Source organism: Oratosquilla oratoria, chromosome 36 (assembly GCF_046742065.1).
Source record: "Oratosquilla oratoria isolate Oo_2021 chromosome 36, ASM4674206v1, whole genome shotgun sequence".
Lineage (NCBI taxonomy): Eukaryota > Metazoa > Arthropoda > Malacostraca > Stomatopoda > Squillidae > Oratosquilla > Oratosquilla oratoria.
In genome coordinates this window covers 41,696,454-41,722,655 of record NC_134812.1, presented here as the reverse complement: position 1 = coordinate 41,722,655, position 26,202 = coordinate 41,696,454, and the positions used below count along the sequence as shown (strand labels likewise).

The 26,202-nt window shown below is 41.0% G+C and overlaps 1 protein-coding gene across 2 annotated transcripts in view; it reads right to left on the bottom strand.

The window, feature by feature from the left end:
- LOC143018983 (midasin) overlaps positions 1-26,202 on the bottom strand; it is a 485,776-nt gene that overhangs the window by 390,184 nt on the left and 69,390 nt on the right. For both annotated transcript variants that reach the window (XM_076174672.1, XM_076174673.1), the window contains exons 18-21: positions 19,979-21,649; positions 19,669-19,856; positions 16,514-16,754; positions 11,931-12,035 (exon numbers count right to left, since the gene is read on the bottom strand). In XM_076174672.1, coding sequence (XP_076030787.1) covers positions 11,931-12,035; positions 16,514-16,754; positions 19,669-19,856; positions 19,979-21,649 — 2,205 coding nt within the window. The remainder of the gene's footprint in view (positions 1-11,930; positions 12,036-16,513; positions 16,755-19,668; positions 19,857-19,978; positions 21,650-26,202) is intronic.

Sequence of the window (26,202 nt, the reverse complement as noted above, 5' to 3'; positions counted from 1 at the left end):
ATCTATTCATTTGTTTTTGCAGCAAACACCAGACGATTTCACAATGAAGATAGTCGAGGCAAGGACATCGGCCAGAATACTCAGCAACATAAATAATCATAAATTCATTTATCCACAACAAAATATAAAATTTCTTCATGGTAAAGAAGGAATTTACGACAATCAAGCGCCAGCTTTTGAAGAGTAATAACAGGAAGGAGGGAGGGGAGTCACAACCCGGTACGATATCCATTAAGGAGAGATCCACCGAGTATCCAGAACAGAGACCTTTCCCTCAGTCCTGACCTTGATTAAGGAATGACTCGAAATATCCAGACACTGGAAGGAACCAAGACGGCTTCGAGTCAGGTTGCGGCAGGCACACCAACCGTTAAACCGAATTGTATAGAAAACGAAGGACCGTTAATTTAAAAATCTCAAAACGGTCAAATCTGTTGGGTTTATGTCGGAGTACAGGATAGGAGGGGGAAAGGTCGTTGTTGATAAAATGGCTTCTGTGAAAGAGTCTTGCAGATGAGAGTGTGTGGGACCATGTGGGAGATCAACAGCGAAGTAGGGAAAGTTGGTTTCGAACCCCATACAAGGAGAGAGTCCCATTCATCAAGGGGTCCTGACCTCTGCCGAACAAAATGATATGTTCCCAGCCGAAACAAAATCAGCAAAAGACGCCATTTGAGCAAAAGTATCTGTAGTGCGGGGTCTCCTCCTCCTCCTCCTCCTTCTCCCCTTCTCCTCCTTCTCCTCTTCCCCCTATCCACAGTCAAACAAAACAGCCTGGCGCTGACCGTGCGAAAACCCGGAATGACACGTTGCAAACATGTTTAATTCGTACAACGGTCTTCACTTCAATTTTACACTTCAGTAAAATATAATATCAACAATTAAGGGTACTTTCACGTTTTCCTTTACACCTTGCATAAATAAAACTGCCTTGCGACAGCAAGAAAAGGATGATATAAGGGCGTCACCATATAAAAGAGGTGATAGCACAACACTCCTTACTGAAACAGATTCATCCATCAAAAGGGCGGCACTACAGGAAAAAAATAAATAAATAAAAAAATATCCCGACCCTCAACATTCCGCACCTCTCCCTCTCTAAACCTAAATCTCGTCCCACTTCGAGGCTGATGTCCCATTACTAAACTCAAGAAGGAACTCAGTATCACGTGACGCCCTAGAGGTCCTCCGCGGCAGCCTCCCCTCGTTAATCAGGCCCCTGGGCCAACCCCAGTGATCAGTTCCTCTTCAATCCTTCCTCTGTCTCGACTTCGTCTAATTCCACTTCGATGCCTCCGAGTGTCCGAGACCTTCCTACCAGATCAATTAATCCAGTGAGCTTCTCTGACCGAGAATCCGCAACCCCGTGGCAGCCGGCAGTACATCTCCCAAAAAGGAACTCGATTTACTGTATGGGCTCTTGGAGTGTTATGCTACTTGTATGCCGCCGGCAAGGACGAAAATGAGGAGGAGATGGAGGAGGAGGATGAAGTGGAGGAGAGGGAGGAGGAGGAGGAGGAGGAGGAGGAGGAGGAGGGGGAGGAGGAGAAGGACGAGGAGGAGAAGGACGAGGAGGAAAGGGAGGAGGAGAAGGACGAGGAAGAGAGGGAGGAGGAGGAGGAAAGGAGGAGGAGGAAAGGAGGAGGAGGAAAGGGGGAGGAGGAAAGGGGGAGGAGGAAAGGGGGAGGAGGAAAGGGGGAGGAGGAAAGGGGGAGGAGGAAAGGGGGAGGAGGAAAGGAGGAGGAGGAAAGGGGGAGGGGAAAAGGGGAGGAGGAGGAAGGGGGAGGACGAGGAAGGGGGGAGGAGGAGGGAGATGGGAAAAGGGGAGGAGGGAGATGGGAAAAGGGGAGGAGGGAGATGGGAAAAGGGTAGGAGGAGGACGTGAAGGCGGTGGCGGAGGAGGAGGATGTGTTGGCGGCGAAGAGGAGGAATAGAAAGAGGAAAACAAGGAGACAAATGCGTCTCTGATGCCCTTCGGGACAATATCGCACGCAAAATGTGGAGCTACAGAGATGGTAAGGAAGAGAGGGCAGCAGAACGGAGGGGCAGTAAAATATAGAAGTGATCAGCATTCATCTTTGAGTGGAGATTTGTCAAAAAAAAAAAAAAAAAAAAAAAAGCGTGTTTCTGGACGGAAGTGCCTATTAAGTCTAAAATGTCGTCTGCATAAAAATATACTTTCGATAACCCGCACGAGGACCAAGAAGAGGGGGAAAAGGAGGCACAAGAGGTGGGGGAGGGGGGAAGGAAGAGGAACAGATGGGAATAGGCACGCCTTTCGTAAAATGGCGCCTGTATGAAAGGCTCGTTTTGACTCCAGCCCCAGGGCATCAGCTATTACCATGTAAATGCGCGTTCGTATGTTGCACAAATAAATAAATCAACAAATAAATGAATGAATAAATAAATAAAAAAGAAAACAGTACCAGTCAGAAAGTACAGGAAACACAAGTTTCATTTTGTGCATTTCCAATTGCTGTCAGAAACATGAAAAAGAAAACAAAACCAAAAAATACCATGGAAATATGTTAAAATAAAAACAAAAATTGAATACGTACTATTTGTCATAAAACAAAACACAAGATCTGGCAAACGCATTCTATCTATTTATCTATTCACCAAGAGTTTCCCACCCCCCCTTATATGAGAGGTAGCTGGCCGTCACACCAAGCTTACGACCTGTTTCCGATCACCGGCGAAAAGGTTGATTTGTGTTGTTCCTCTGTTTATAAAAAGAATTCAAGACAATGCAATCGAAATGAATCTCCCCCTCCTCTCCGCCATGAAGATGAATATGAAATACCTTGGCGCTAACCATGAGAAAATGCCACCGTCGAAGGTGGTCGGAAACAGGTCGTAAGCTTGGTGTGACTGGGGCTTAAAGGTCAACTGAGAAGGTTTTAGATTTCTTTATTTTTTGTTATTCCATGCATGAAAAATATAACTTCGAAATTAGAACACTAAAATACACGTTTCTAGCATTTTATAGTCTTGATTTTATCCAAATAGCATGATCTTAAAAGTGCCTGGTAGCAGACGAACTTTTCAATGTCGTAGTTACATTTTCCACCGCTAGGGCAACTGATGACGTCAGTATCGCCAACGCGCAGCGAGCAATGCGCTGGGGATTTCACATTGAGTGAAGAAGATTTATCGGATTTGGATGCCTTCTCGTGTTCCAATGTGGGCACGGTACAAGGATATCAAAAAAAAGATTCAACTGACGAAGAACATGTCGAGAGCGAGGAATCTTAAGAGCAGGAAAAAAGGACTGGTGAGTTCGTCGGAATGCATTACTGCATGCACGCTTTTCATACATAAATACACACCATCAACCACACCAGACCAGACACATGATTTGGTTGGTTTGGCATGAAATAGTAGGCCTAATACCTAGCAGACGTTGATGGGCCTGGCCCTATCTACCAGGCCCCAGCATGCCCAGCAGGGCTGGTTTTGATTTTATTTTGTTGGAAAAACATCCACACGACCACCAAGATGACCACGTCCACAGTGCATGGATAGTTCATCTGTTCATGCAAGGAGGTTAGCATGAACAGATGAACTATCCATGCACTGTGGACGTGATCATCTTGGTGGTCGTGTGGATATTGTTCCAACAAAATAAAATCAAAACCAGCCCTGCTGGGCATGCTGAGGCCTGGTAGATAGGGCCAGGCCCATCAACGTCTGCTAGGTATTAGGCATACTATTTCATGCCTTCAAACCCTCATCCGCATGTCTGATGACAAACCAACGAAATCCAATAGATGCCTACCACACCAATAAGCAAACAAAACCTTTTATCACTACATCCATCTCGGGTTCTTGGAGAGAGATTACTCTAAAATGTTAGAGGATACAAGGATTTCACTAAATGGAGTGCTGAAGATGAAGGAAACGTGGTATTTATGGGGGATTTTAACTGCAAAGAAATATGTTGGGCAGAGATGACAGTGAAAGGTGGAGAGGAATAACGTGGAGATGTATTACTTGACATGACTATGGAATATACAATGACACAATGGGTAAAGGAAAACACCAGATATAGAAATAATGAAGAACCATTGAGACTAGATTTATTCTTTATGTCAGAACCTGAAATGGTGGATAAAATTGAATACAAGACACCAATTGGGAAAAGTGACCACATATTACTTAAACTAGAATTAAAGGAGGAAATATATATGGAGAGAAATGAGAAATACAGAAACGAGAGATTGGTATATAGTAAAACGGACTTTGAGAAACTTAGAATTTTTTTAAGAAGCGAGTTGAGATAAATTTCACAATGAAAAGACACGAGTGGGAGAAAAATGGAAGATTCTGATGGAAATTTATAATGAAGAGGTGGATAAATATGTACCAAGACAAAAACAGGAAAAGGAATGTAACAGGTGCTGGTTTAATAGAAAGTGCAGTGGGGCAAAAAAAGAAGAGATAATGCTTTGAAAAGATGGAAAAAAGAAAAATACCAGAAAAAGGCATATATATATATATATATATATATATATATATATATATATATATATATATATATATATATATATATATATATATAGCAATGAAAGGAATATGTGAAAATATGCAGGGAAGAAAAAATAAATTATGAAAAAGACATTAGAAAAATGTAAGGTTCAACCAAAACCATTCTATAGATCTGTGAATGGTACATTAAAAAACAAGCATGAAATAGAGAAACTATGGCCGGGGAACATGGAATACACAGAAGATATAGAAATGGATGAGGTCATGCATAAACATGTCAAATCAGCTTTCACTAGAGAAAAAGTATGGCATTGGGATGAAGGGCGAGAAGTGAAATCCCACTCTATGGAGGAAATAATAGCAACACAAGCTGATATAATGGATCAAATAACAACCCTTGATGTCAGGAAATAGCACAGCCCAGATAGAATTGCAAACTGGATACTAAAGGAGTTAAAGAAGAACTGGAAGGCAAAAATATAAGGTGTTCTCTTAAGGAAGGAAAAATACCAGATGACTGGAAAAAGGTTAACATTGTACCAATATATAAAGGAGGTAACAAAGAAGACCCAACAAATTACAGACCAGTTTCCCTTACAAGTACTGTAACCAAAATTTGTGAAAAAGTTATCAAAAATAGATGGACAAAACATCTGGAAGAGAACATACTAAACTCGATGCAGTTTGGATTCAGACAGGGAAGATCATGTGCCACAAATCTGATCTGCTTTTACTCAAGACTATTAGATATAATACAGGAAAGGGATGGATGGGCTGATTGGGCTTTCCTAGATCTACAAAAAGCTTCTGATAAAGTGCCACATAGAAAACTATTAAGAAAACTGAAAACTATAGGTGTACATGCTAAACTACTGGAATGGATGGAGGATTTCCTGCATAGAAGAAAAATGAGAGTAGTGCTCAGAGATAAAGGTTCTACTTGGGAAGAGTGATTAGTGGAGTTCCATAGGGATTGGTACTGGCTCTAATAATATTTGCTATTTATGTGAATGACATGGGCGAAGTTGTGGAATGTTACATGAACTTCTTTGCTGATGATGCAAAATTGTTGAGAAAAAATAACACTGAAATAGACTAAGTTGCTACAAAGAGATCTGAACAAAATTTGGGAATGGAGTCAGAAGTGGGAAGTGGACTTCACCATCAAGAAATGTAGCATAATGGAATTTGAAAAAAGTAAAAACAGGATATCATGACAATATAAAATCAATGAAAAGTATGTATAGAAAGTGGGATTTGAAAAAGACCTGGGAGTAATCATCACAAAGGACATGTCCCCTGATAAACAGATAAACAAAATTGTCAGAGAAACCTACAACTTGCTGAGGTCAATAAAAATGGTATTTACTTGGATGAAGAAATGGTGAAGAAAATACTAGTCACACTGATAGGACCAAGACTGGAGAACACAGAGACACTATGGTCACCCAGTACTAAAAAGAATATAATGAAAATTGAAAGAATCCAAAGAGCAACTACAAAGATGGCTCCCACAGTTTCAGAACTGTCAGACAAAGAGAGACTGTCAAAACTAGAGTTACCAACCCTGGAACAAAGAAGAGAAGAAGGAGACTTGTTGACCATCTATAGAATCATAAGAGGTACAAAAGTCCCTGATAGAGAAGACTTACTAAATTGGGATACAAAAAATACAAGAGGACATGGAAAGAAACTCAAAAAGGACAGTTATAGAAGATACCTGAAAAAGAACAGCTTTCCCCAGAGTGGTGGATGTATGGAACAAACTGGATGAAATGATAGTGTGTGCAAAAACCATACATGAATTTAAGAACAATTTAGATACTACGAGATACAGAGATGGGACACCATGAGCATAGCTCCCTTTCCCGTAAGATACAACTAGGTAACTACATAACACGACATCATTCATGCCAATACTCTCCTTCAAGAACACAAATGGTTTGTACATACTGCCACAAACCAGGACACCTAGCAAACATGTGCCACCACTGAAACCCTTCACAACCAAACCAATACTGCAATTATCACAGTACATGTTTTCATGTGAGTGATCATTGCCATGGAGGCAACACAAACCAGAATCCCTAGATTGCTCTCCTGCAAGGCATTCACAAAACACATCTCCTGCATGGCATTCATGTAACACACCTCCTTTATGACTACAGAATACAAAGACTTGTTGCACATCAAGGACAGTTACTCCATACCCAGATATTCATTCACCAACTCTACCCGTACATACCCTAGATATCCCAAACATGTCTTCCCATTTCTTAACATTCAATGATATGTCTTGCAACACCAAAGTGACAATCTTTCTCGACACAGGTTCCCCAATTAATTTTTATCAACACACAGTTCCCACAAATTATGCACTGAAACTAAACATGTTACCATTTTGGAACCCCCTGATGTTGATCTTTGCAATGTAGATGGTGTACCATTTCCAATCATTGGTAAATTCTCCCTAGATATTAGCTTCAAAGATGAGTGCCCATCCATTCCAGTTACCATGTACGTAGCTGATGTTCATTTTCCTGCTGATATCCTCATAGGTTTAACATTGATAAAGCAACATAACACTCATTTACCCTGCTCAAAATGGCATCATTCATGCAAATCATTTCCTCCCTGCACTGACATCAGTAACTTCTCACAAAGCCAACCACATCCACGTGACCGAGCAGGCAGAACATGATCCTGCATCAGTTGAGTCTGGCCCCCCTCCCGCCATCTCAATTCACTCTGTTTCATCACACGAGGATGCACCAGCTACTAGCACAAATTGCATCACCATCCAAACCCCTCCCCAGGACTCTAACTCTTCTACTTTACTGACAGCTATGGACATCTATTCCAAATGTGACAGATGTACTGACTCCTCCTGCATGTCCAAATCAGTAAAACTCAGGACAAAACCCCCATTAAATATTGTTCATCTTTCACTGCCTGAGGACACCTTCTTGCCCCTCTTAGAGGAATTCAACACAAAATCCACCCGTCTCAGAAGTGTTATCTACATTCTCACACACTCACGCAGTGTTTATTAGCCCAAAAACGCTGTACCCTTGTGAGTATACAAAGATAAACATACAAATTTTTCAAGCACAAGACACCAAGACATCAATGTACTCTGTATGCCAGAAACTTGCCATGTCAAATTTCCCTGCTTTCAGCCATCAGCTTTACATAAAAGAAAGGTCATGCATTTTGATTGCCAATGACACTAATGCACCCCTACTTCTCAAGTTTGTACCAAAATTTCCAACATTCCCACAGCACAGGAACCCATTGATGCATTACATTTCAACCCCACAGACTTCTCTGATGCACAAATAGACTTGATTGCACATTGTAACACATTCAGACATACTATTGCCATTCCAGGTGAAACCCTTGGAGTTACTAATCTTATTCAGCATCATACCCCTTCGTGAGAACTCTTAAACCATGTTACATTCCTGCATACAGAATACCACATAGTAAACATGATTGTAGACCTCATCCAAGACATGATTGTGCAAGACATTACTGAACCATTAATTAGTGAATGGAATTTCCCTCTCTTTGTTGTCCCTAAACACAATGGTTCCTTCTGCTCAGTAGTAGACTTCTGAGAGTTAAATAAGCTTACAATACCAGACTGACACCCCATACCTGTCTTACAAGACATCTTCCACTCAGTAAAAACAACATAGTCTTCACAACTTTGGACCTTATGTCGGCATATTTCTAGATCCCCCTTACTCCAATGTCTAGGCCTTTGAGAGCCTTTAGCATGCCCACAGGTCATTATCACTTCAAACATCTAGCCATGGGTCTCGTTTCAGCTCCCTCAGTATTCACACAACTTATGCATACAGTACTTGCAGGTCTCATAGGTCATTCAGTGTTTATGTACCTCAATGATGTGATCATCACTTCTAAATCTGTTAGTGAGCATTTACACACCCTACACACTGTCTTTTCATGACTAGCAAAAGTAGGTCACAAAATGAAGCTTAAGAAGTGCTCCTTCCTTCAGAAAGAAATATGTTTCTTAGGGTATGTCCTTAATTCACAAGGAATTTTAACCTCACAAGACAAGGTCAAGGCAGTCATTGATTTTCCACGCCTTACTTCTGTTGAACACATACATTCGTTCCTTGTTCTATCAGATTTTTACAGACATTACATTCATGATTACTTTGGTATAACAGCATCATTAACTTCTACTTAAGAAGGGCACCCCCTTCATTTGGACACCTGACCAAGAGAAAGCCTTTAATGACTTAAAGAAAGCCTTAACCATGCCACCTGCCCTTGCCTTCCCAAACCAAAATCTTCCTTTCACATTATACACAGATACATCCTATACCAGACTTGGTGCAGTCCTCATGCAACAACACAGTACAAAACTCACACCAATTGCCTATGGTAGCTGCACACTCAACAAACATGAACAAAATTACTCAGTCACAGACATAGAAGCTTTGTTATATATGCACTCAAACATTTTAAAGAGATCATCCTCAGTTATGACATACACATATACACATACCATCAACCAATCTTACACCTCTCCAAAGACAGAGTCTTTCAGGAAAACTTGTCTGGTGGTTCCTTATCATACAAGAGATCATGGCCACCTTTTATTTTGTTCAAGGAAAAGTGATCCTAGTTGCAGACACTCTTAGTCACCATATTGCAACCATCACTCCAAACCCTATTTCAGTAACTCTTACACAAGCATGCGTAGCCACAGCACAGAAATCAGACCCTCTTTGGAGATGTGTTATATACTTCCCTGAATCTGCAGACACAACTGATACAGAAAAACTTCCTCCCAATTTTGACAATTACATGTTAGTTGATGATATACTGTATCACAAAACAACACTAATGGAAAAAACATGCCAACTGATCAGTGTTTCAACTTGTAGTTCCTATGGACCTCATTCCAGAACTACAACATCTACACTATTCACCCATTCCTGCACACCCTGGCAAGCAGAAATGCATTACACAAGCCAGACTGCACTACTTCTGGTTAACCATGAGGAAGGATATACACGCCCACATTGATGCTTGTCAACCTTGTGCGACTCACAAAGGTCATATCAGCTGTCATGTTCTAATTCTAACTTACCCTACCCCTTGTAAACCATTCGACACATTCTCTGTTGATCTTCTTAAATTACCATTTACACATAGCAGAAACCAATACCTCTTTATCTGTGTCTACCATTTTTCACAATTCTGTATTCGTTCCCCTCTACCAGACAAGACAGCACAACACGTAGCAAAGACCCTTAATGGCAACCTCGTATGCCCCTTTACTACACCCAAAACTTGGATTTCTCACAACAGGACTGAATTCAACAATGAGATTCTTTTGCATGTTTGTAATTACTTTCATATAAAAAATATGCAACACTACTGCTTATCACCCTAGTTCAAATGGCATACTGTAGTTGAATGCCATAGAAAGATTCTCAATGTTCTTAAGACTCCTTGCTTCTGATCTTCATCCTTCTTGGGATGAACATGTCCCCATGATTCAAGCTTGCATAAATAGTTCCATTAACAGGTCAATATCAGAATCACCTCATTTTGTCCTCTTTGGCTCGGACAAAAGGCTCCCATATGACCTTTCAGAATTACCTCCCATTTACAATTTCAATGATTATGTCAAGGTCAAAGTAACAAATTTCAATAATCTTTTCAAAAGAATCCATAATACTCTTCATCTAACCAAGGACAAAATGGTCCATTTGCATAACAAATCAGCCAGAGCTTGTACCTTTAAACTTGGAGACATTGTTTACATTGTTAACCACACCCCCACCTCGAAGTTCTCTCCTAAATTCTGTGGACCCTATCGTATCATTGGACACGAGTCAAAAAACGAAGTCAAAGCACTCTGGTTGCACAATCTTACAGAGACCATCTTGTACAAAGACCATAACAAAAGAGTCCCCCAGACCTTGACATTAGATATGTTCCTTCACAAATTCACACTACCCCTGCAAATGTGGCAGGAAAGGGAGAAGTGGAGGTAGAATGTAGATTGAGAGAAGAGAGTAAATGCCTTCATGGATTTTTTAAAAGTGTAATGAGAAATAGACATTTGGGAATGGATACTAAGAGGAGATTGTATGAAGGAGTGATTGTGCTAACAGCACTTTATGGGGCAGAAACATGGAATATAAGAGAGGAAGAAAGAAGGAGTTTGAATGTGTTTGAGATGAGGTGTCTGAGAAGTATGATAGGGATTACTAGGCTGGATAGTGAGAAATGAGGTGAGCAGGAGAACAGGGGTGGAAAAGGAGTTGGGAGATAGGGTGGATGAAAGAGTATTGGGATGGTTTGGACACATGGAAAAGAATGAGTGAAGAAAGATTAATAAAAGAGGTGTGGAAGGCAGATCTGGAAGGAGTGAACATGAGGGGTCGACCTAGGATGAGATGGATGGATGGGGTAAAAGGGGCTTTGGGGAAGAGGGGAATGTCAGTTGAGGAAGGACGAGAGAAGACAGAAGACAGGGGTGAATAGAGAATGGTTGTATATAGATGATGCTGTGATCCATGAGGTGGAGTGGGTGGGGGATGGGGGGTGAGGGAGTATGTGTGAGAAAATTTGACACAGCCCGAAGGGATTTCTTCCCATCTTCTTTTCTGTGGATGTGCTGTGTCTTTCAACACTGCTTCTGATCCAGGACAGTGGGAGAGATGCAGGGATGACCAGTCATCCAGAAGGTCCCAAGATAAGAGGGAGGGAAGAGGGTGGAGGGGAGTGGAGTATGTTAGGGATGGAATGGGTGGGAGTGGTTTTTATGCCTTTTTTTTTTTTTTTTTTTTGGGCTACCTCCCTTGTAAGGGGGAAAAAGCCTTTGGTATATGTATGTACCATGTGCACTTTTTACTCCAAAAAAATTCATGGTGGTGCAGTTTTTTCAGGCAGATGACAAGATGTTACCTAAACCTTCTCCATTTTACATATGAGAAACCTGTCTTCATATGTGTAGCACTCTTGCTTCATACCCATGTACCTTATATTCAAATCACCAGGGTAGACAAAAATGAGTACTGGTAGTAATGAGAATAGCAGTTGCCAGTCCAAGTCACAAGATGCCTTGTACAGACAACACATAAAGCCGGCCCCTTTTAATCAAAAGCACACTACTCTTATAATAAAGCCTTCTGTATATCCACCCAGACATGCCAGTGTATATCTGGTTGAAGAACCTCACCTATATAACAGAGCACACACCCTCAATCCTTTGGTTTCCTACTGAGGTGGGGGCTGTTCACACCACAGTCCAGTAAAGACAGGTGACAAGTTTTAAAAATGGGTGGCAGGGAGATAATTCTGACATGCATCATGTAGATACCCTTCACTGGTTGCATCTAACATGATATCCTATCACTAACATACAAAATAATCAATAGAGTACTCACCAGTATTGCCATCCAGTTCATATTGATGCAGGTGATGAGGCTTTCTAAAACAGGTATTTGATGCTGAAGTAAACACAGACTACCACTTGACCAATCATCACAGCCCTGCACCAAAATATAGTATACTATCAGTGTGTGGCAAATATATCTTCAAACACATCTGTACAAAAATTAGTAAAAGCTGCAGAAGTAAACAAATATCTAATTTACAGTTCATATAAGTCTCTATCATGTATGACTCAAACAAATAATCTCAACACTTAATCAAAGACCAAGCCCCTGCTGGAGGCACAATACTATGGGTTGGTAACCAGGTCTAGGATCTCAACTAAGAAATCAATCAATAAATTGTTGCTTTGAGTTTCCTTTACCAGAAACCTAAGGTTCCATAATTCCTATGCTGCCAGCAACTGTCTTTAGGATCTCAAATGATCTCTCCTGGATGAAACATTGGTCTATTTTTTGTGTTGTGCGAGCATACTTATCTACTTGTATTTACTTATTAGTAGGTAAGTGGGTTTAGGAAAGGTAGTGGTTGTGCAGATCAGATTTTTGCAGTAAGACAGATATGTGAGAAAGCTTTGGGAAAAGGTAAGAATGTTTTTTGGGCCTTTATGAATTTGGAAAAGGCTTATGACTGGGTAGACAGGAAGGCACTGTGGGAGGTATTGCAGATATATGGGATGGGAGGAAAGCTGTTAAGAGCAGTCAAGAGTTTTTACAAGAGTAGTAGAGCCTGTGTTAGAATTAGAAATAGAGAGAGTGAGTGGTTTGAAGTGAAGGTGGGACTTCGCCTGGAGTGTGTTATGTCACCTTGGCTGTTCAATTTCTACATGGATACGGTGGTATGAGAGATAAACACTAGGATAATGGGTTGGGGAATGGAGATGGTTAGAGAAAATAGAGAAAATTGGGAGATAAGTCAGTTGTTTGCTGATGACACTTCACTTGTAGTGAGAGTTTGGGAAGGTGTGCAAAAGAAGGAAGTTTAACATAAATGTGGGTAAAAGCAAGGTGATTAGTTGTACAAGGGAGAGGATGGCAGCAAATTGGAAGTATTAAGGGAGACTGGAGAAAGTGCATAGCTTTAGATACTTGGGTGCAAATGTGGCAGAAAAGGGAGTGGAGGTAGAATGTAGATTGAGAGAAGCAAGTAAATGCCTTGGGAGGTTAAAAAATGTAATGAGAAATAAACATTTGGAAATGGATGCTATGAGGAGATAGTATGAAGGAGTGATTGTGTCAACAGCACTGTATGGGGCAGAAATATGGAATATAAGAGAGGAAGGGAAAGAAGGGTGGTGAATGGGAGTGGAGTATGTGGGGATGAAATGGGTGGGAGTGGATTTATGCCTTTGACTTTGGCTACCTCCCTTGTAAAGGGGAAAGCCATTGGTATATGTATATACATACATATACTAAAGGCTTTTTCCCCCTTACAAGGGAGGTAGCCAAAAAAAAAAACAAAGGCATAAAGACAATTCCCAACTATTCCATCCCTAATACACTCCATTCCCCTCCACCCTCTACCCTCCCTCTTATGTTTGTAGGGTTTCATCCCTTCATCAAGGAGGATCTAAAATGAGAGGGAGGAAAGGGTGGTAAATGCCTTTTGACTTGGCAACCTCACCTTATATGGGGGAAAAGCCTGTTAGTGTATCAATAGATAGACAGGGCTCCCTGTGCTTCCTGAAGTCTGATTGGATAATTTTTTCTCCAGTTTCACAAATCATTACATCTACATGAAAAAACTTCTTAATATAATTTCAAACCTTGTCGTTATCTGTTTCCTTTCAAATCTAGTAATTCTTCCGTCCTTCACTAGGAAGACTTCTTTGTCAATTACATCCACTCATTTTAGTTCTGAAGACAATATTCATGTTACTTCTCTTTTCTTTTTTAATGTTGGCAGTTCCAGCTTGTGTAATCTTTCTCTGTCTTGTTGCCATTTTGGTTGCTGCTCATTGTATTCCTTCAATATTCTTTAAATCTTTTTTTCTGTATGGGGTCCACACCAATGCAGAACACTCCAGTCTAAGAAGAATTTTTTTTTTCCATCTTCTCATCCATGCAGTGAAATGACTCCTATATCTGTCAACAATCTATATGTCTCTTGTAATTTTCTCAATATATTTCTCAAGTAACAAATTTTCCATAATAAAAAGCCTTAGGTCCTTTTTCCTCTGGTTTCATATTGGATTCATTTCTCATTTTGTTGTTTAGTGATGGCATCTTCTTACTAGGCTGGATAGAGTGAGAAATGAGGAGGTGAGGAGGAGAACAAGGGTGGAATTGGGAGATAGGGTGGATGAAAGAGTATTGGGATGGTTTAGACACATTAAAAGAATGAGTGAAGAAAGACTAGTAAAAGAGGTGTGGAAAGCAGAGATGGAAGGAGTGAACATGAGGGGTTGACCTAGGATGAGATGGATGGATGGGGTAAAAGGGGCTTTGGGAAAGAGGGGAATGTCAGTTGAGGAAGGACAAGAGAGGACAGAAGACAGGGGTGAATGGAGAATGGTTATATATGGATGATGCTGTGATCCATGAGGTGGAGTGGATGGGGGATAGGGGGTGAGGGAGTATGTGTGAGAAATAATTGGATGCAGCCCGAAGGGATTTCTCCCCGTCTTCTTTTCTGCATGAGGGGATGGAGAGGGGGGGCCGCCGATTTAAAGAAGCAGCCTTGCTGTGGATGTGCTGTGTCTTGTGACACTGCTTCTGACCCAGGGCAGTGGGCGAGATGCAAGGATGACCCACTATCCAGGAGGTGCCAAGATGAGGGAAGAGGGTGGAGGGGAGTGGAGTATGATTGGGATGGAGTATGATAGGGATGGAATGGGTGGGAGTGGTTTTTATGTCTTTGTTTTTTGGCTACCTCCCTTATAAGGGGGAAAAAGCCTTTTGTATATATATATATCTTCTTACTTTTATTCATTTCCAATATTTTGCATTTCTGCATTGAAATTCAAACATTCCTGCTGATATTGATAAATCCTGTTTACAGGGACCAACTACACTTGGAAAAGGCAATTCTTCAAGGCAGTTTCTAAATGAAGCTCAGCATCTTTATCCACTTCAACTATAATTCCTCCACATTTTCATACAAAGAGAACTGTTGAAGAGTGACTGCTTCCCTCCTACTACTACTATAAGCCAATAACACAAAAACAATCCCATAATAATACAACACAGGCAAGAGTCCAATGTTTCTTCCCAAAGAGAGGTACCAAAGAGCTGCTCCTTCCTACAGTGACACCAAAGTGATGGAAGGAGGATGGATGTCCTCAGATACAGCACTACCAAAGAGGAACCAGCCACCAGCCCATTATTCATTCATAACAACTCCAAAATCCCACCTCTACCAAGAGGTCAAACCCCAAGGGACTAGTATTCAGTCTCTTCAACTGGCTCAATGTTAACCCATTCTTTCTGACCACTCCAACTTCCTTCCATTCTATACTCTTATAATTTTTTCTTTTTATCAAAGACAGCAGCATACCAGCACCTGTCCTATTACATCTTCTACCAACTCATAACAAACAAATAAACCCAGCCCCTAAGTCCCTCACACATACCTTAAATACATAAGACCTACCACATATGGATGCACATCTCTTCATAGCCACAAGTATCACTCATATGTCCACCTAGAAAGCACAACACTCACCAACAACAAACAGGACCTACTTTCCAGACACACCAGAATGCCCTCCCCCGAAAATAAATAAATAAATGAATAAAATCAAATAAATTTGAAACATACTGAAATCGATCAAACTACTGCACCCAGATCTCTTGCAGGAGACCCATGAGGGCCAAGTAACTGGCAATGATCACCAGATTGGCCCTTAAACCATTCAAGGAAGATATATTGTGTTGTCTGAGTATGGCTTGGGTAGGTATTATTTTAGCACTGAATGATGACTTGAACATGGTTATGAAGGAGTGGTTCTTGCTTATTTTAGGATTTTTCTGTTGAGTTAATGTATGGAGGGGTTTGAAGTAAGAAATTCAGTAATCTGTCTTCAAATGGATGTTTGCTTTGCCTTGGTCAACCCCCTTATATGGGGGAAAGGGCATTTTTTTTAATATAGTCTATTGATGGCAACTGGTAAATATTTTTAATACGTAGATCTAAATTTTGGTCCTGGCTCTTATCATCATGCAGATTTCAACTTAAACTATTATCCACATACAGATTGACATTAAATTTTTTCCTAAAAATTTGGTCTTCACAACTTGAACTGTACAGAATTTGATTACCGTACATACAGTTTCTAAATGTGAAAGTGGTGGAGCAATAGTGGGCATTGACAGGACCTAATTTTTGGACTTCATGCTTCATGTAAGAGTTAGTGCCTGCTCCTTTGGGTTGCTCCTCCATATGGGAAAGTGTTGATGGGCTTTGGAAGTGAGTAATGGGGATATAATCCTTCCTAAAGTCTCTTGGAGAATAACTTCATGCAAGTGCCCATTGTTGGTCCCTCAACTAAAAGATATACAAGTCTTGCCAGTGACTGTCATCAGTTTTCTGGAAGGTGGGTTCTCATGAAAGGAAACAAAGCTACAAATTTACGTACCTCATCTCCATTTATTTGTCGTGGAATAAAGGCATGTCCAGATTGCACCAGTGACTTGCTCACATGGAATCTACAGGAACTTGTATATCCTGGGTATTCTTGACCAAAGATTTGATCGTACAAAACTATAACTCTTTCCTTGTCTTCTATAGTTCTCATACGGTCAGAGTAAATTAACCCAACATATTCTCCAGGATTGTACTCCTCAGGCTTCTGATACTTCAACATTATCTCACACCATCTGTAAGTAAATATACAAATGATCAGATTAAATGCATGGTTGTGAGGAATTGTTGAATGTACATACATATTCCAAGGGCTTTCTCCCCCCTTACAAGGGAGATAATCAAAGTCAAAAGGCATAAATCCCCTCCCAACTATTTCATCCCCACATACTCCACTACCATTCACCACTCCTCCCTCCCTCTTTTCTTCGCTCCTCCTGGATAACAGGTCATCCCTGCATCTCACCTACTGCCCTGGGTCAGGAGCATTGTAACTAGACACAGCACATCCACAGCAAGGCCACTTCATTTAATCAGTGACCCCCACTCTCCTTCCCTTCATGCAGAAAAAGAGAAGACTGGGAGAAATTCCTTTGGGCTGTCAAAATACTCACACATACTCCCTCACCCCCCTATCCCCCACCCACACCCTTCCATGCATTACAGCATCATCCATAAACAACCATTTTCCACTCATCCCTATCTTCTGTCCTCTCCTTTCCTTCCTCAATAGACATTCCCCTCTTTTCCAAAGCCCCTTTCATCCCATCCATCTATCTCATGTGTATGAAAGTGGCAGTTGCCAACAAGTCTATCAAAATAAACACCAAATGTGAAGACAGAGCCTTCATTACTACGACGTTTCACTTGCTACAGCTTTTTCAAGTACATAGTCGTAATACACATGACTGAGATTAAATAAGAACTGGGGTAATGGGGGGGAGGGGAAAGAGGAAGAGAGGTAGGGAGGAGGGGGTCACTGAATATTAGGAAAGGTTAAGGAGAAGGTGGACCAAATGTCTGAGAACAGGAAAGGTTAAGTATGAGATGGAACAATTGGCTGGGTGAAGGACATTAGCTCACAACCAGGGCACAAAAGGAAAAAGAAAATAATAAGAGTAATTGTCTACTGAGGGTGAACAATGACTCTGAGAGAAAAAAAAAAAAATAAGGTAATTTTCGAGAGCAACTAGGGATAGCTTAAAACATTGTTGGCAATGGCTATTAAAGGAATTAGGTGGGGTGAGATACTGATCATGCCCCTATTTTGTTCAATTGTGTTGGTTCCTTGTATGATGGCTGTTTCCAAACATTTTCTACAGATCTTGTCTGGTTCACATACCAGAAGTTCTGCATTTTCCCAGTCCATCTAGTGGTTGCACACAGGAACAGTAGCAACCACTTGATGGACTGGGAAAATGTAGAACTTATGGTACGTGAACCAGACAAGATCCATAGATGGTGTTTGGAAGCAATCATCATACAAGGAACCAACACAATTGAAAATAATAGGGGTATGTTTAGTATCTCACCCCACCTAATTCCTTTAATACCCATTGCCAACAAAGTTTTAAGCTATCCCTAGTTGCCTCCCAAAATCCCCCTTTTTTTCCCCTCAAAGTCATTGTCCACCCTCAGTAGACAATTACTTTTATTATTTTCTTCTTCCTTTTGTTCCTCGGTTATGAGCTAATGTCCTTCACCCAGCCAATTGTTCCATCATATCCTTAACCTTTCCTGTTCCCAGACATTTGATCCACTTTCTCCTTAACCTTTCCTAGTATTCAATGACCCCCCTACCTCCTTCCCTCCATCCCCCTGTTCCCCTTGTTGTTCTCATTTAATCTCATTCATGTGTATTATGACTATGTACTTGAAAAATCCGTAACAAGTGAAATGCCATACCAATAAAGGCTCTGTCCTCACATGGCATTCATCCCATCCTTGGTTGCCTCTTCATGTTCACTCCTTCGACCTCTGCCTTCCACACCTCTTTTACTAATCTTTTTTAACTAATTTTTTCCATGTGTCCAAACCATCCCAATACTCTTTCATCAACCCATCTCCTAACTCCTTTTCCACCCCCAACTCCTCACCTCCTCATTTCTCACTCTATCCAGACTAGTAACCCCTATCATACTTCTCAGAATTTCATATCAAACACATTTAAATTCTTTCTCTCTTCCTCTCCTATGTTCCATGTTTGCCCCATACAGTGCTGTTGGCACAATCACTCCTTCATACAATCTCCTCATAGTATCCATTCCCATATGTCTATTTCTCATTACATTTTTTAATCCCCCAAAGCATTTACTTGCTTCTCTCAATCTACATTCTACCTCCACCTCCATTTCTCAGAAAAGCTCTGTTTGTGACTGTGGGAGATGCTCCTCAAAAAAATAAATAAATAAAAAATACATACATACATATACCAAAGGCTTTTTCCCCTTACACGGGGGGTAGCCAAAAAGAAAAAGGCATAGACACCACTCCCACCCATTCCATTTCATATATATTCCACTCCCCTCAACCCTCCTCCCTCACTCTTTTCTTGGCACCTTCTGAATGATGGGTCATCCCTGCATCATGTCCACTGCCACTGAGAAGGGTGAGGACAATAATAAAGCTATTACAAAGGAAAAGGTACAAATACCAATGAAAAACATATATAAGCCCCAGAGGAAAAAAAAACTCCGACACCTGACAAGAACCACACTATCTCGCCTACACTTAGGAGACCATCCAGAATTAAAACAGTACCAACACAGATTAGGTGTGGCCACAGATTCAAACTAGCTCTGATGGAACCATAAAAAAATCATATTATAATATCCCATGCTAACAATCCTTAGTGAATAACAAAAATTTTCTTCCCCAAGTGATTTATAGTTTTGCCCAAGGGCTATTGCCAGTTTTCTGGAGGCTACAGGTCTTCTGCAAGAGACCAGGGGCAATAGATTGACTGATTGTCCTACATTTTTTTCTAGAAAGCAATCAAAATCAATTCACTGGATGCCTTACTGATTGTGGATGGTTTTCTGGGAACCATATGTCTCCTGCAAAAGAGAACTGGGACAAATCGTTGATTGACAGTGAAGTCAACCCAAAAATTGCAGAACTACTGTAAGACATCAACTAATAGCCTCTTACCTAAACATATCTCTTAGGTTGAGTTCCCAAGGTCCCCCCAGCTGCCCCCACAAGTTCTGTTCCAATATTTCTGTAGTGAGAGCATTGTTGAATGCAACCATACGCATTACAATTTCTTGTGGAAGCTCCTGGTACATCATGGAGATGATGAACTCAAGGTCAACTGCTGACAAAGGTTCGATGTACACCTGGAGGAAATAGGAATCATTAGCTACCAAACACAACCATTTTCTATCATAAAAAGAACAAATTTAGGTAATCATAAATATAATAAATCATAACTACTTTGTCATTGACATTTCTTTTTTACCTGTGTAAATCTGTTGAGGAAAGACCTTGGTAAGCCTTTTCTTGCTCCCCCTTGATACTGCGGATTCTGACATGCAAATATTTTGGTCGTTTTGTGTTCGATGGTAAATGTACGCCCAAGTTCTGGAATAAAGACTTCTCCTCTGTGGTCAAAACATGCATTCAGGCCTTCCAAAACTGACTGTGAAGCCAGGTTGAGTTCATCAAGGACAATCCATGCTCCAGATCGCAAAGCTTGAAGAAAAGGACCATCCCTCCAGGCAAACCTTCCTCCTTCACCACCTTCGACTGGAAGGTCAGCTCCAAAAAGATCGCTGACGTCTGTCTGTTCAGAAAGATTGATCCGTATGATGTCATGTCCAGCTGCCTTGGCCAAAGCAATGACGAGACTCGTCTTTCCTACGCCTGGACTTCCTTCCAACAACACTGGATGGTTCAATTGCAGACCTCGAAGCAATCGTATCAAATTTATGCAAGTGCGAGGAGCTTTAAAGGTGAACATCTTGCACTGTGAGTCAGAAACAGAACCTTTGGGAATCAGGAAGGGTTTGATTCCAAATTCTTTATCATTACTTACAAATGTTACATTCTGCACTTCTTCTTCACATAGCAAAGCATTTCTTACGGGTTTCCCCATCATTTTCTCCACTTGCAAAGTCAAATGCTTCAAACTAATTTTTTTTAGGTCTTGCCATGCTGTTGTTCCACTTCCTGTATGTCCAGAACCTAATCCATCTAACAGAACAAGACAAGCACCATGGATAAAGGCTACACCAGGATCTAGGCCTATGGTATCTGATGTCACTTTATTGATAAAAAGAACCCAAGACAGGAGATCTCGGATGCTAAGGGTACATTTCTTTCCAAGTTCTGTGCTGGTAAAGTGTTCAAGAAATTGTAACATTGCTCCACCCAAAGATTTTGTATTTTCAGTGTCAATTCTGATACCTTTCTGTAAATTATGATTTATAATACTTATAACATCTGAGGCACCCCTTCCAATTTCAACTTTTGGACACCAAATTTCAGTAAATCTGTTCCTTAAGGCAGGTGACAGCTCTTTTTTTCCATAATCACCTCCTGGGTTCATTGTTCCAATCAATCTAAACTGATCATGTGCAACAATTATTTCTGGATTTGAATACCCATCATCTGTTCCTTTCTCAGCCAAAAGCAATGTTCTCTCTGGCTCAAGTACTGAATTCAGCCTCTCTAACACACTGTCATCTGCCAGGGATATTTCATCAGCCAAGAACATTCCCCCACTCCTCATAGAAAGAATCAATGGACCATCCACCCACTCAAACAAGCGATCATCTTTTTCATTTCTTCGAGTTCTCACAGGTCTCAGTCCACCAAGCAGATCTGTGCCTTCTGTGTGCATGTGACAATTGACAGTGTAGAGTGTCTGCTGCTCTTGGGCTGCTAACATCTGGCACACTGTGGTCTTTCCACAGCCAGTTTCACCAACAAGAAGCACAGGTTCTTTAAATCTAAGTGCTCTGCTGACAAGAATGTAGAGACGTCTCATGTCCTGTGTCCACACTACATTCTCAAAACCTGTTATGGAAGACATCTGCTCCAAAAGTGCTTTTGTTGTTGAAGATGTATTAGGTCCCAAAGAAAATAGGTTCTCTTTGTTGACCTTTCTCTTCAACCTCTTCGCAAGAACCTAAAAAAAATTAAATATATGAATAAATAAATTATGAAATTAGAAAATGATTACTTTTCTCTGCACTTGTAAACAACTAATGAAAAATTAGCTTTCAAAATAGAAAAGTTGGTGCTTTTTCTTGAAACACCAATGAAAAGCAAAGGAAACTTTAGCTTTCAAATTAGAAAAACAAGTGCTCTTTCTCAAGTATCTATAAGTAGTGAAAAAAAATAAAGTTAGAAAAACTGGTGCCTTTTTTGAACACCTGTAAAAAGAACTATAAAGAAATTGGTTGTTTAATACTGAATTCCATTTTGAAACTGTAATTAACCACTTCACAAATATTCAAAATTTATTCTAGTTTATGAGAAGGAAAAGAGGGAATACCAAACAGAAGCTGAGAGAAGTGAGGGAGATGGTGAAGGACAAAGTAAAGGTAGGAGTAGAAGAGCTATGGGGATTTGTTTTAAGGATGAAGTGAAAAGGTGTGCAAATATGGTGTGTGTGACAGAGATGATGGGAGGGAATACAGGGAAGGGTAGTGAGTGGTGGGATATTGAGATGATGACAGTAAAAGAGAAGAAGCGAGCATATGTGAACTTACTAAGGTACATACATACATACATATACCAAGGCTTTTTCCCCCTTCCAAGGGAGGTAGCCAAAAAGGGAAAGGCATAAAAACACTCCCACCCATTTCATCCCTAAATACACTCCACAACCCTCCCACCCTCCCTCTCATCTGAGCACCTCCTGGATGACGGGTCATCCCTGCACCCTGCCCACCGCCCTGGGTCAGAAGCAGTGTCGCAAGACACAGTACATCCACAGCAAGGCCGCTTCATTTAATCGGCGACCCCCCCTCTCCGTCCCCCTTTGCATATAAGGCGAGGACGGGGAGAAATCCCTTCGGGCTGCGTCAAAATTTACTCACACATACTACCCCCCCCCCACCCCCCGCCCATTCCTCCTCATGCAGTCACAACATCATCCATATACAACCATTCTCCACTCACCTCTGTCTTCCGTCCTCTCCCTTCCTTCCTCAACAGACATTCCCCTCTTCCCCAAAGCCCCCTTCACCCCATCCATCCACCTCATCCTAGGACGTCCCCTCATGTTCACTCCCTCCACATCTGCCTTCCATACCTCTTTTACTAGTCTTTCTTCACTCATTCTTTCCATGTGTCCAAACCATCCTAATATTCTTTCATCAACCCTATCTCCCAGCTCCTTTTTCACCCCTGTTCTCCTCCTCACCTCCTCATTTCTCACTCCATCCAGCCTAGTAACCCCCACCATACTTCTCAGACACCTCATCTCAAACACATTCAAACTCCTTCTCTCTTCTTCTCTTATGTTCCACGTTTCTGCCCCATACAGTGCTGTTGGCACAATCACTCCTTCATACAGTCTCCTCTTCGCATCCATTCCCAAATGTCTATTCCTCATTACACTCTTTAAACCACCAAGGCATTTACTCGCTTCTCTCAATCTACATTCTACCTCCACCTTCACTCCACCTTTTCCTGCTACACTTGCACCCAAGTATCTAAAACTATCCACTTCCTCCAGTCGCTCTCCCTTAATGTTCACTTCCAGTCTACTGCCACTTTCACCCCTTGTACATCTCATCACCTTACTTTTACCCACATTTATCTTTAGCTTTCTTCTATCACATACTCTCCCAAACTCTGCCACCAGCTTCCTCAATCCCTCCTCTGACCCTGCCACAAGCGCAGTGTCGTCCGCAAACAACAGCTGGCTCACCTCCCACTTTTCTCCATTTTCTTTAACCATCTCCAATCCCTGACCCACTACCCTAGCATTCACCTCTCGCACCACCCCATCCATGTACAAGTTGAACAGCCAGGGCGACATAACGCATCCTTGACGAAGTACCACCTTTACTTCAAACCACTCACTCTCTCCATTTCTAATCCTGACACATGCTCTACTACTCTCATAAAAACTCTTGACAGCTCCCAGAAGCTTTCCTCCTATCCCATAAATCTGCATAACCTCCCACAGTGCCTTTCTGTCTACCCTATCATAAGCCTTTTCCAGATCCATAAAAGCCCAAAAAACATCCTTCCCCTTTCCTATAGCTTTCTCACATATCTGTCTTACCACAAAGATCTGATCTACACAACCTCTACCTGTCCTAAATCCACACTGTTCCTCACCAATTACTCCTTCTGTTCCTCTCCTAATCCTCTCAATTAAGATCTTACTAAGGTAAATGTAACAAAAGAAAAAATTTCAAGGTGTATGGAAAAACTCAAAGTTAATAAAACACCAGGGCCTGATGGTTGGCATCCAAGAATCTTAAAGGAAATGAAAATTGAGATTGTTGTTACATTAGAAATTATTTTCAAGAAATCCATCATATCAGATGTTCCAAAAGAACGGAAGCTAGCTAATGCTAACTCCCATATTCAAAAAAGGTGACAAAAAGAAACCAAATAAATATAGGCCTATAAGTTTGACCTCAATCATAGGAAAAATGATGGAAACTATCATCAGAGATGCTATAGAACATCATTTAGAAAGTAAATGTTTGATAAATGATAGCCAGTATGGATTCAGATGAAAATGTTCTAGCGTGACTAACTTACTCGAATTCTTTAACACAGTCATCTCAAATTATGACAAAAGAAACAATATAGATTTAATATATCAAGACTTTGCAAAAGCTCTTACTACTGTCCCCCAAGAAAGACTACTTACTAAATTAGCATCACAAAGAATAAGTGGTAGCCTATTAAGTTGGACTAGCAATTGGTTAACCCCTTCCATACGGTGCCGCATACGTAGGCGGCATGAGGAGCAAGTGGATACGCGAGGCTGCCATATTGGCGTCTTGATTATATTTATTGTAGTTGCCCCTGCGTAATGACATACTCTCTAAACTGTCTTCATAACATTTTCTATGGTTATCAAAATTCACGGGTGAAAGAGAGAACGATCGATATAAGCGGAGACTATATTTTATGATGCGAGTATTATTACGACACATTGTACGTCTGACAGCTAATGCTGCCCGCGAGATTTTGGCCCGTACTGAAGAGGTTAAACGATCAGAAACAAAGAGTTGTTCTAAATGGCAGAACTTCTAGATGGAAAAATGTTATGAGTGGAGTTCCTCAGGATTCTGTTCTTGGGCCACTTCTATTCATAGTATATATAAATGATATATACCATGAACTGAAATCTATTGTTTCCAAATTTGCCAATGATACAAAACTGTGCAGAATGCCAAATGATCACTTAAACTAATTAGATATTCAAGAAGGTTTAGATAAATTACAGCAATGGTCTGAAAAGTGGCAAATGAAATTTAACACAAGTAAACGCAAGGTTATGCATAGGTAAAAATAATAGTAAGTATGAGGAGGTGAGGAGGAGAACAGGGGTGGAAAGGGAGTTGGGAGATAGGGTTGATAAGGAGTATTAGGATGGTTTGGACACATGGAAAGAATGAGTGAAGAAAGACTGGTAATAGAGGTATGGAAGGCAGATGTGGAGGGAGTGAACATGAGGGGACGTTCTAGGATGAGATGGATGGATGGGGTGAAGGGAGCTTTGGGGAAGAGGGGAATGTCTGTTGAGGAAGGACAGGAGAGGACAGAAGACAGGGGTGAATGGAGAATGGTTGTATATGGATGATGTTGTGATGCATGAGGTGGAATGGGTGGGGGGATGGGGGGTGAGGTAGTATGTGTGAGCAAAATTTGACACAGTCCGAAGGAATTCCTCCCCGTCTTCTCCTTTAATGCATGGGGAGACGGAGAGGGGGGTCGCCGATTTAATGAAGCGGCCTTGCTGTGGATGTGCTGTGACTTGCGACACTGCCTCAGACCCAGGGCAGTGGACAAGGTGCAGGGATGACCCGTCGTCCAGGAGGTGCTAAGATGGGAGGAAGGGTGGAGGGGAGTGGAGTGTATTTAGGGATGGAATGGGTGGGAATGATTTCATGCCTTTTTCTTTTTGGCTACCTCCCTTGTAAGGGGGAAAAAGCCTTGGTATATGTATGTACGATTAAAGGTTAATTGAAAATTTGTTAACAAAAATGGATTTTGAAAAGGATCTTGGCGTAATTATCAGTAACGATCTCAAATCATCTAAGCAGTGTATTTCAGCCTCTGAGAAAGAAAATAAAATTCTAGGACTAATTGCGCAATCTTTTGATTTCAAAAGCCCATCTCTCATTAGCAAGCTATATAGATCATTAGTTCATCCACATTTGGAATATGCTGTTTCCGTATGGTCACCGAATCTCATTGAAGACACTGACAGATTGAAAAAATTTCAATGGCGAGCCACAAAACTGATTCCAAATATCAAAAATAAATTATACGAAAATTGTTTAAAACATATGAATCTATTTCCTCTAAAAAAGTGTAGACTCAGAGGTGACTTGATACAGATTCTAAAGGGAATTGACATAAAAATGACAAAATTTTCACACTGAACGAGAATTAGACAAGAAATAATGGTCTCAAACTGTCAGGAAATAGATTTAATTTGGAAGTGGGTAGAAACAACTTTGGCAACCATGTAGTTAATGA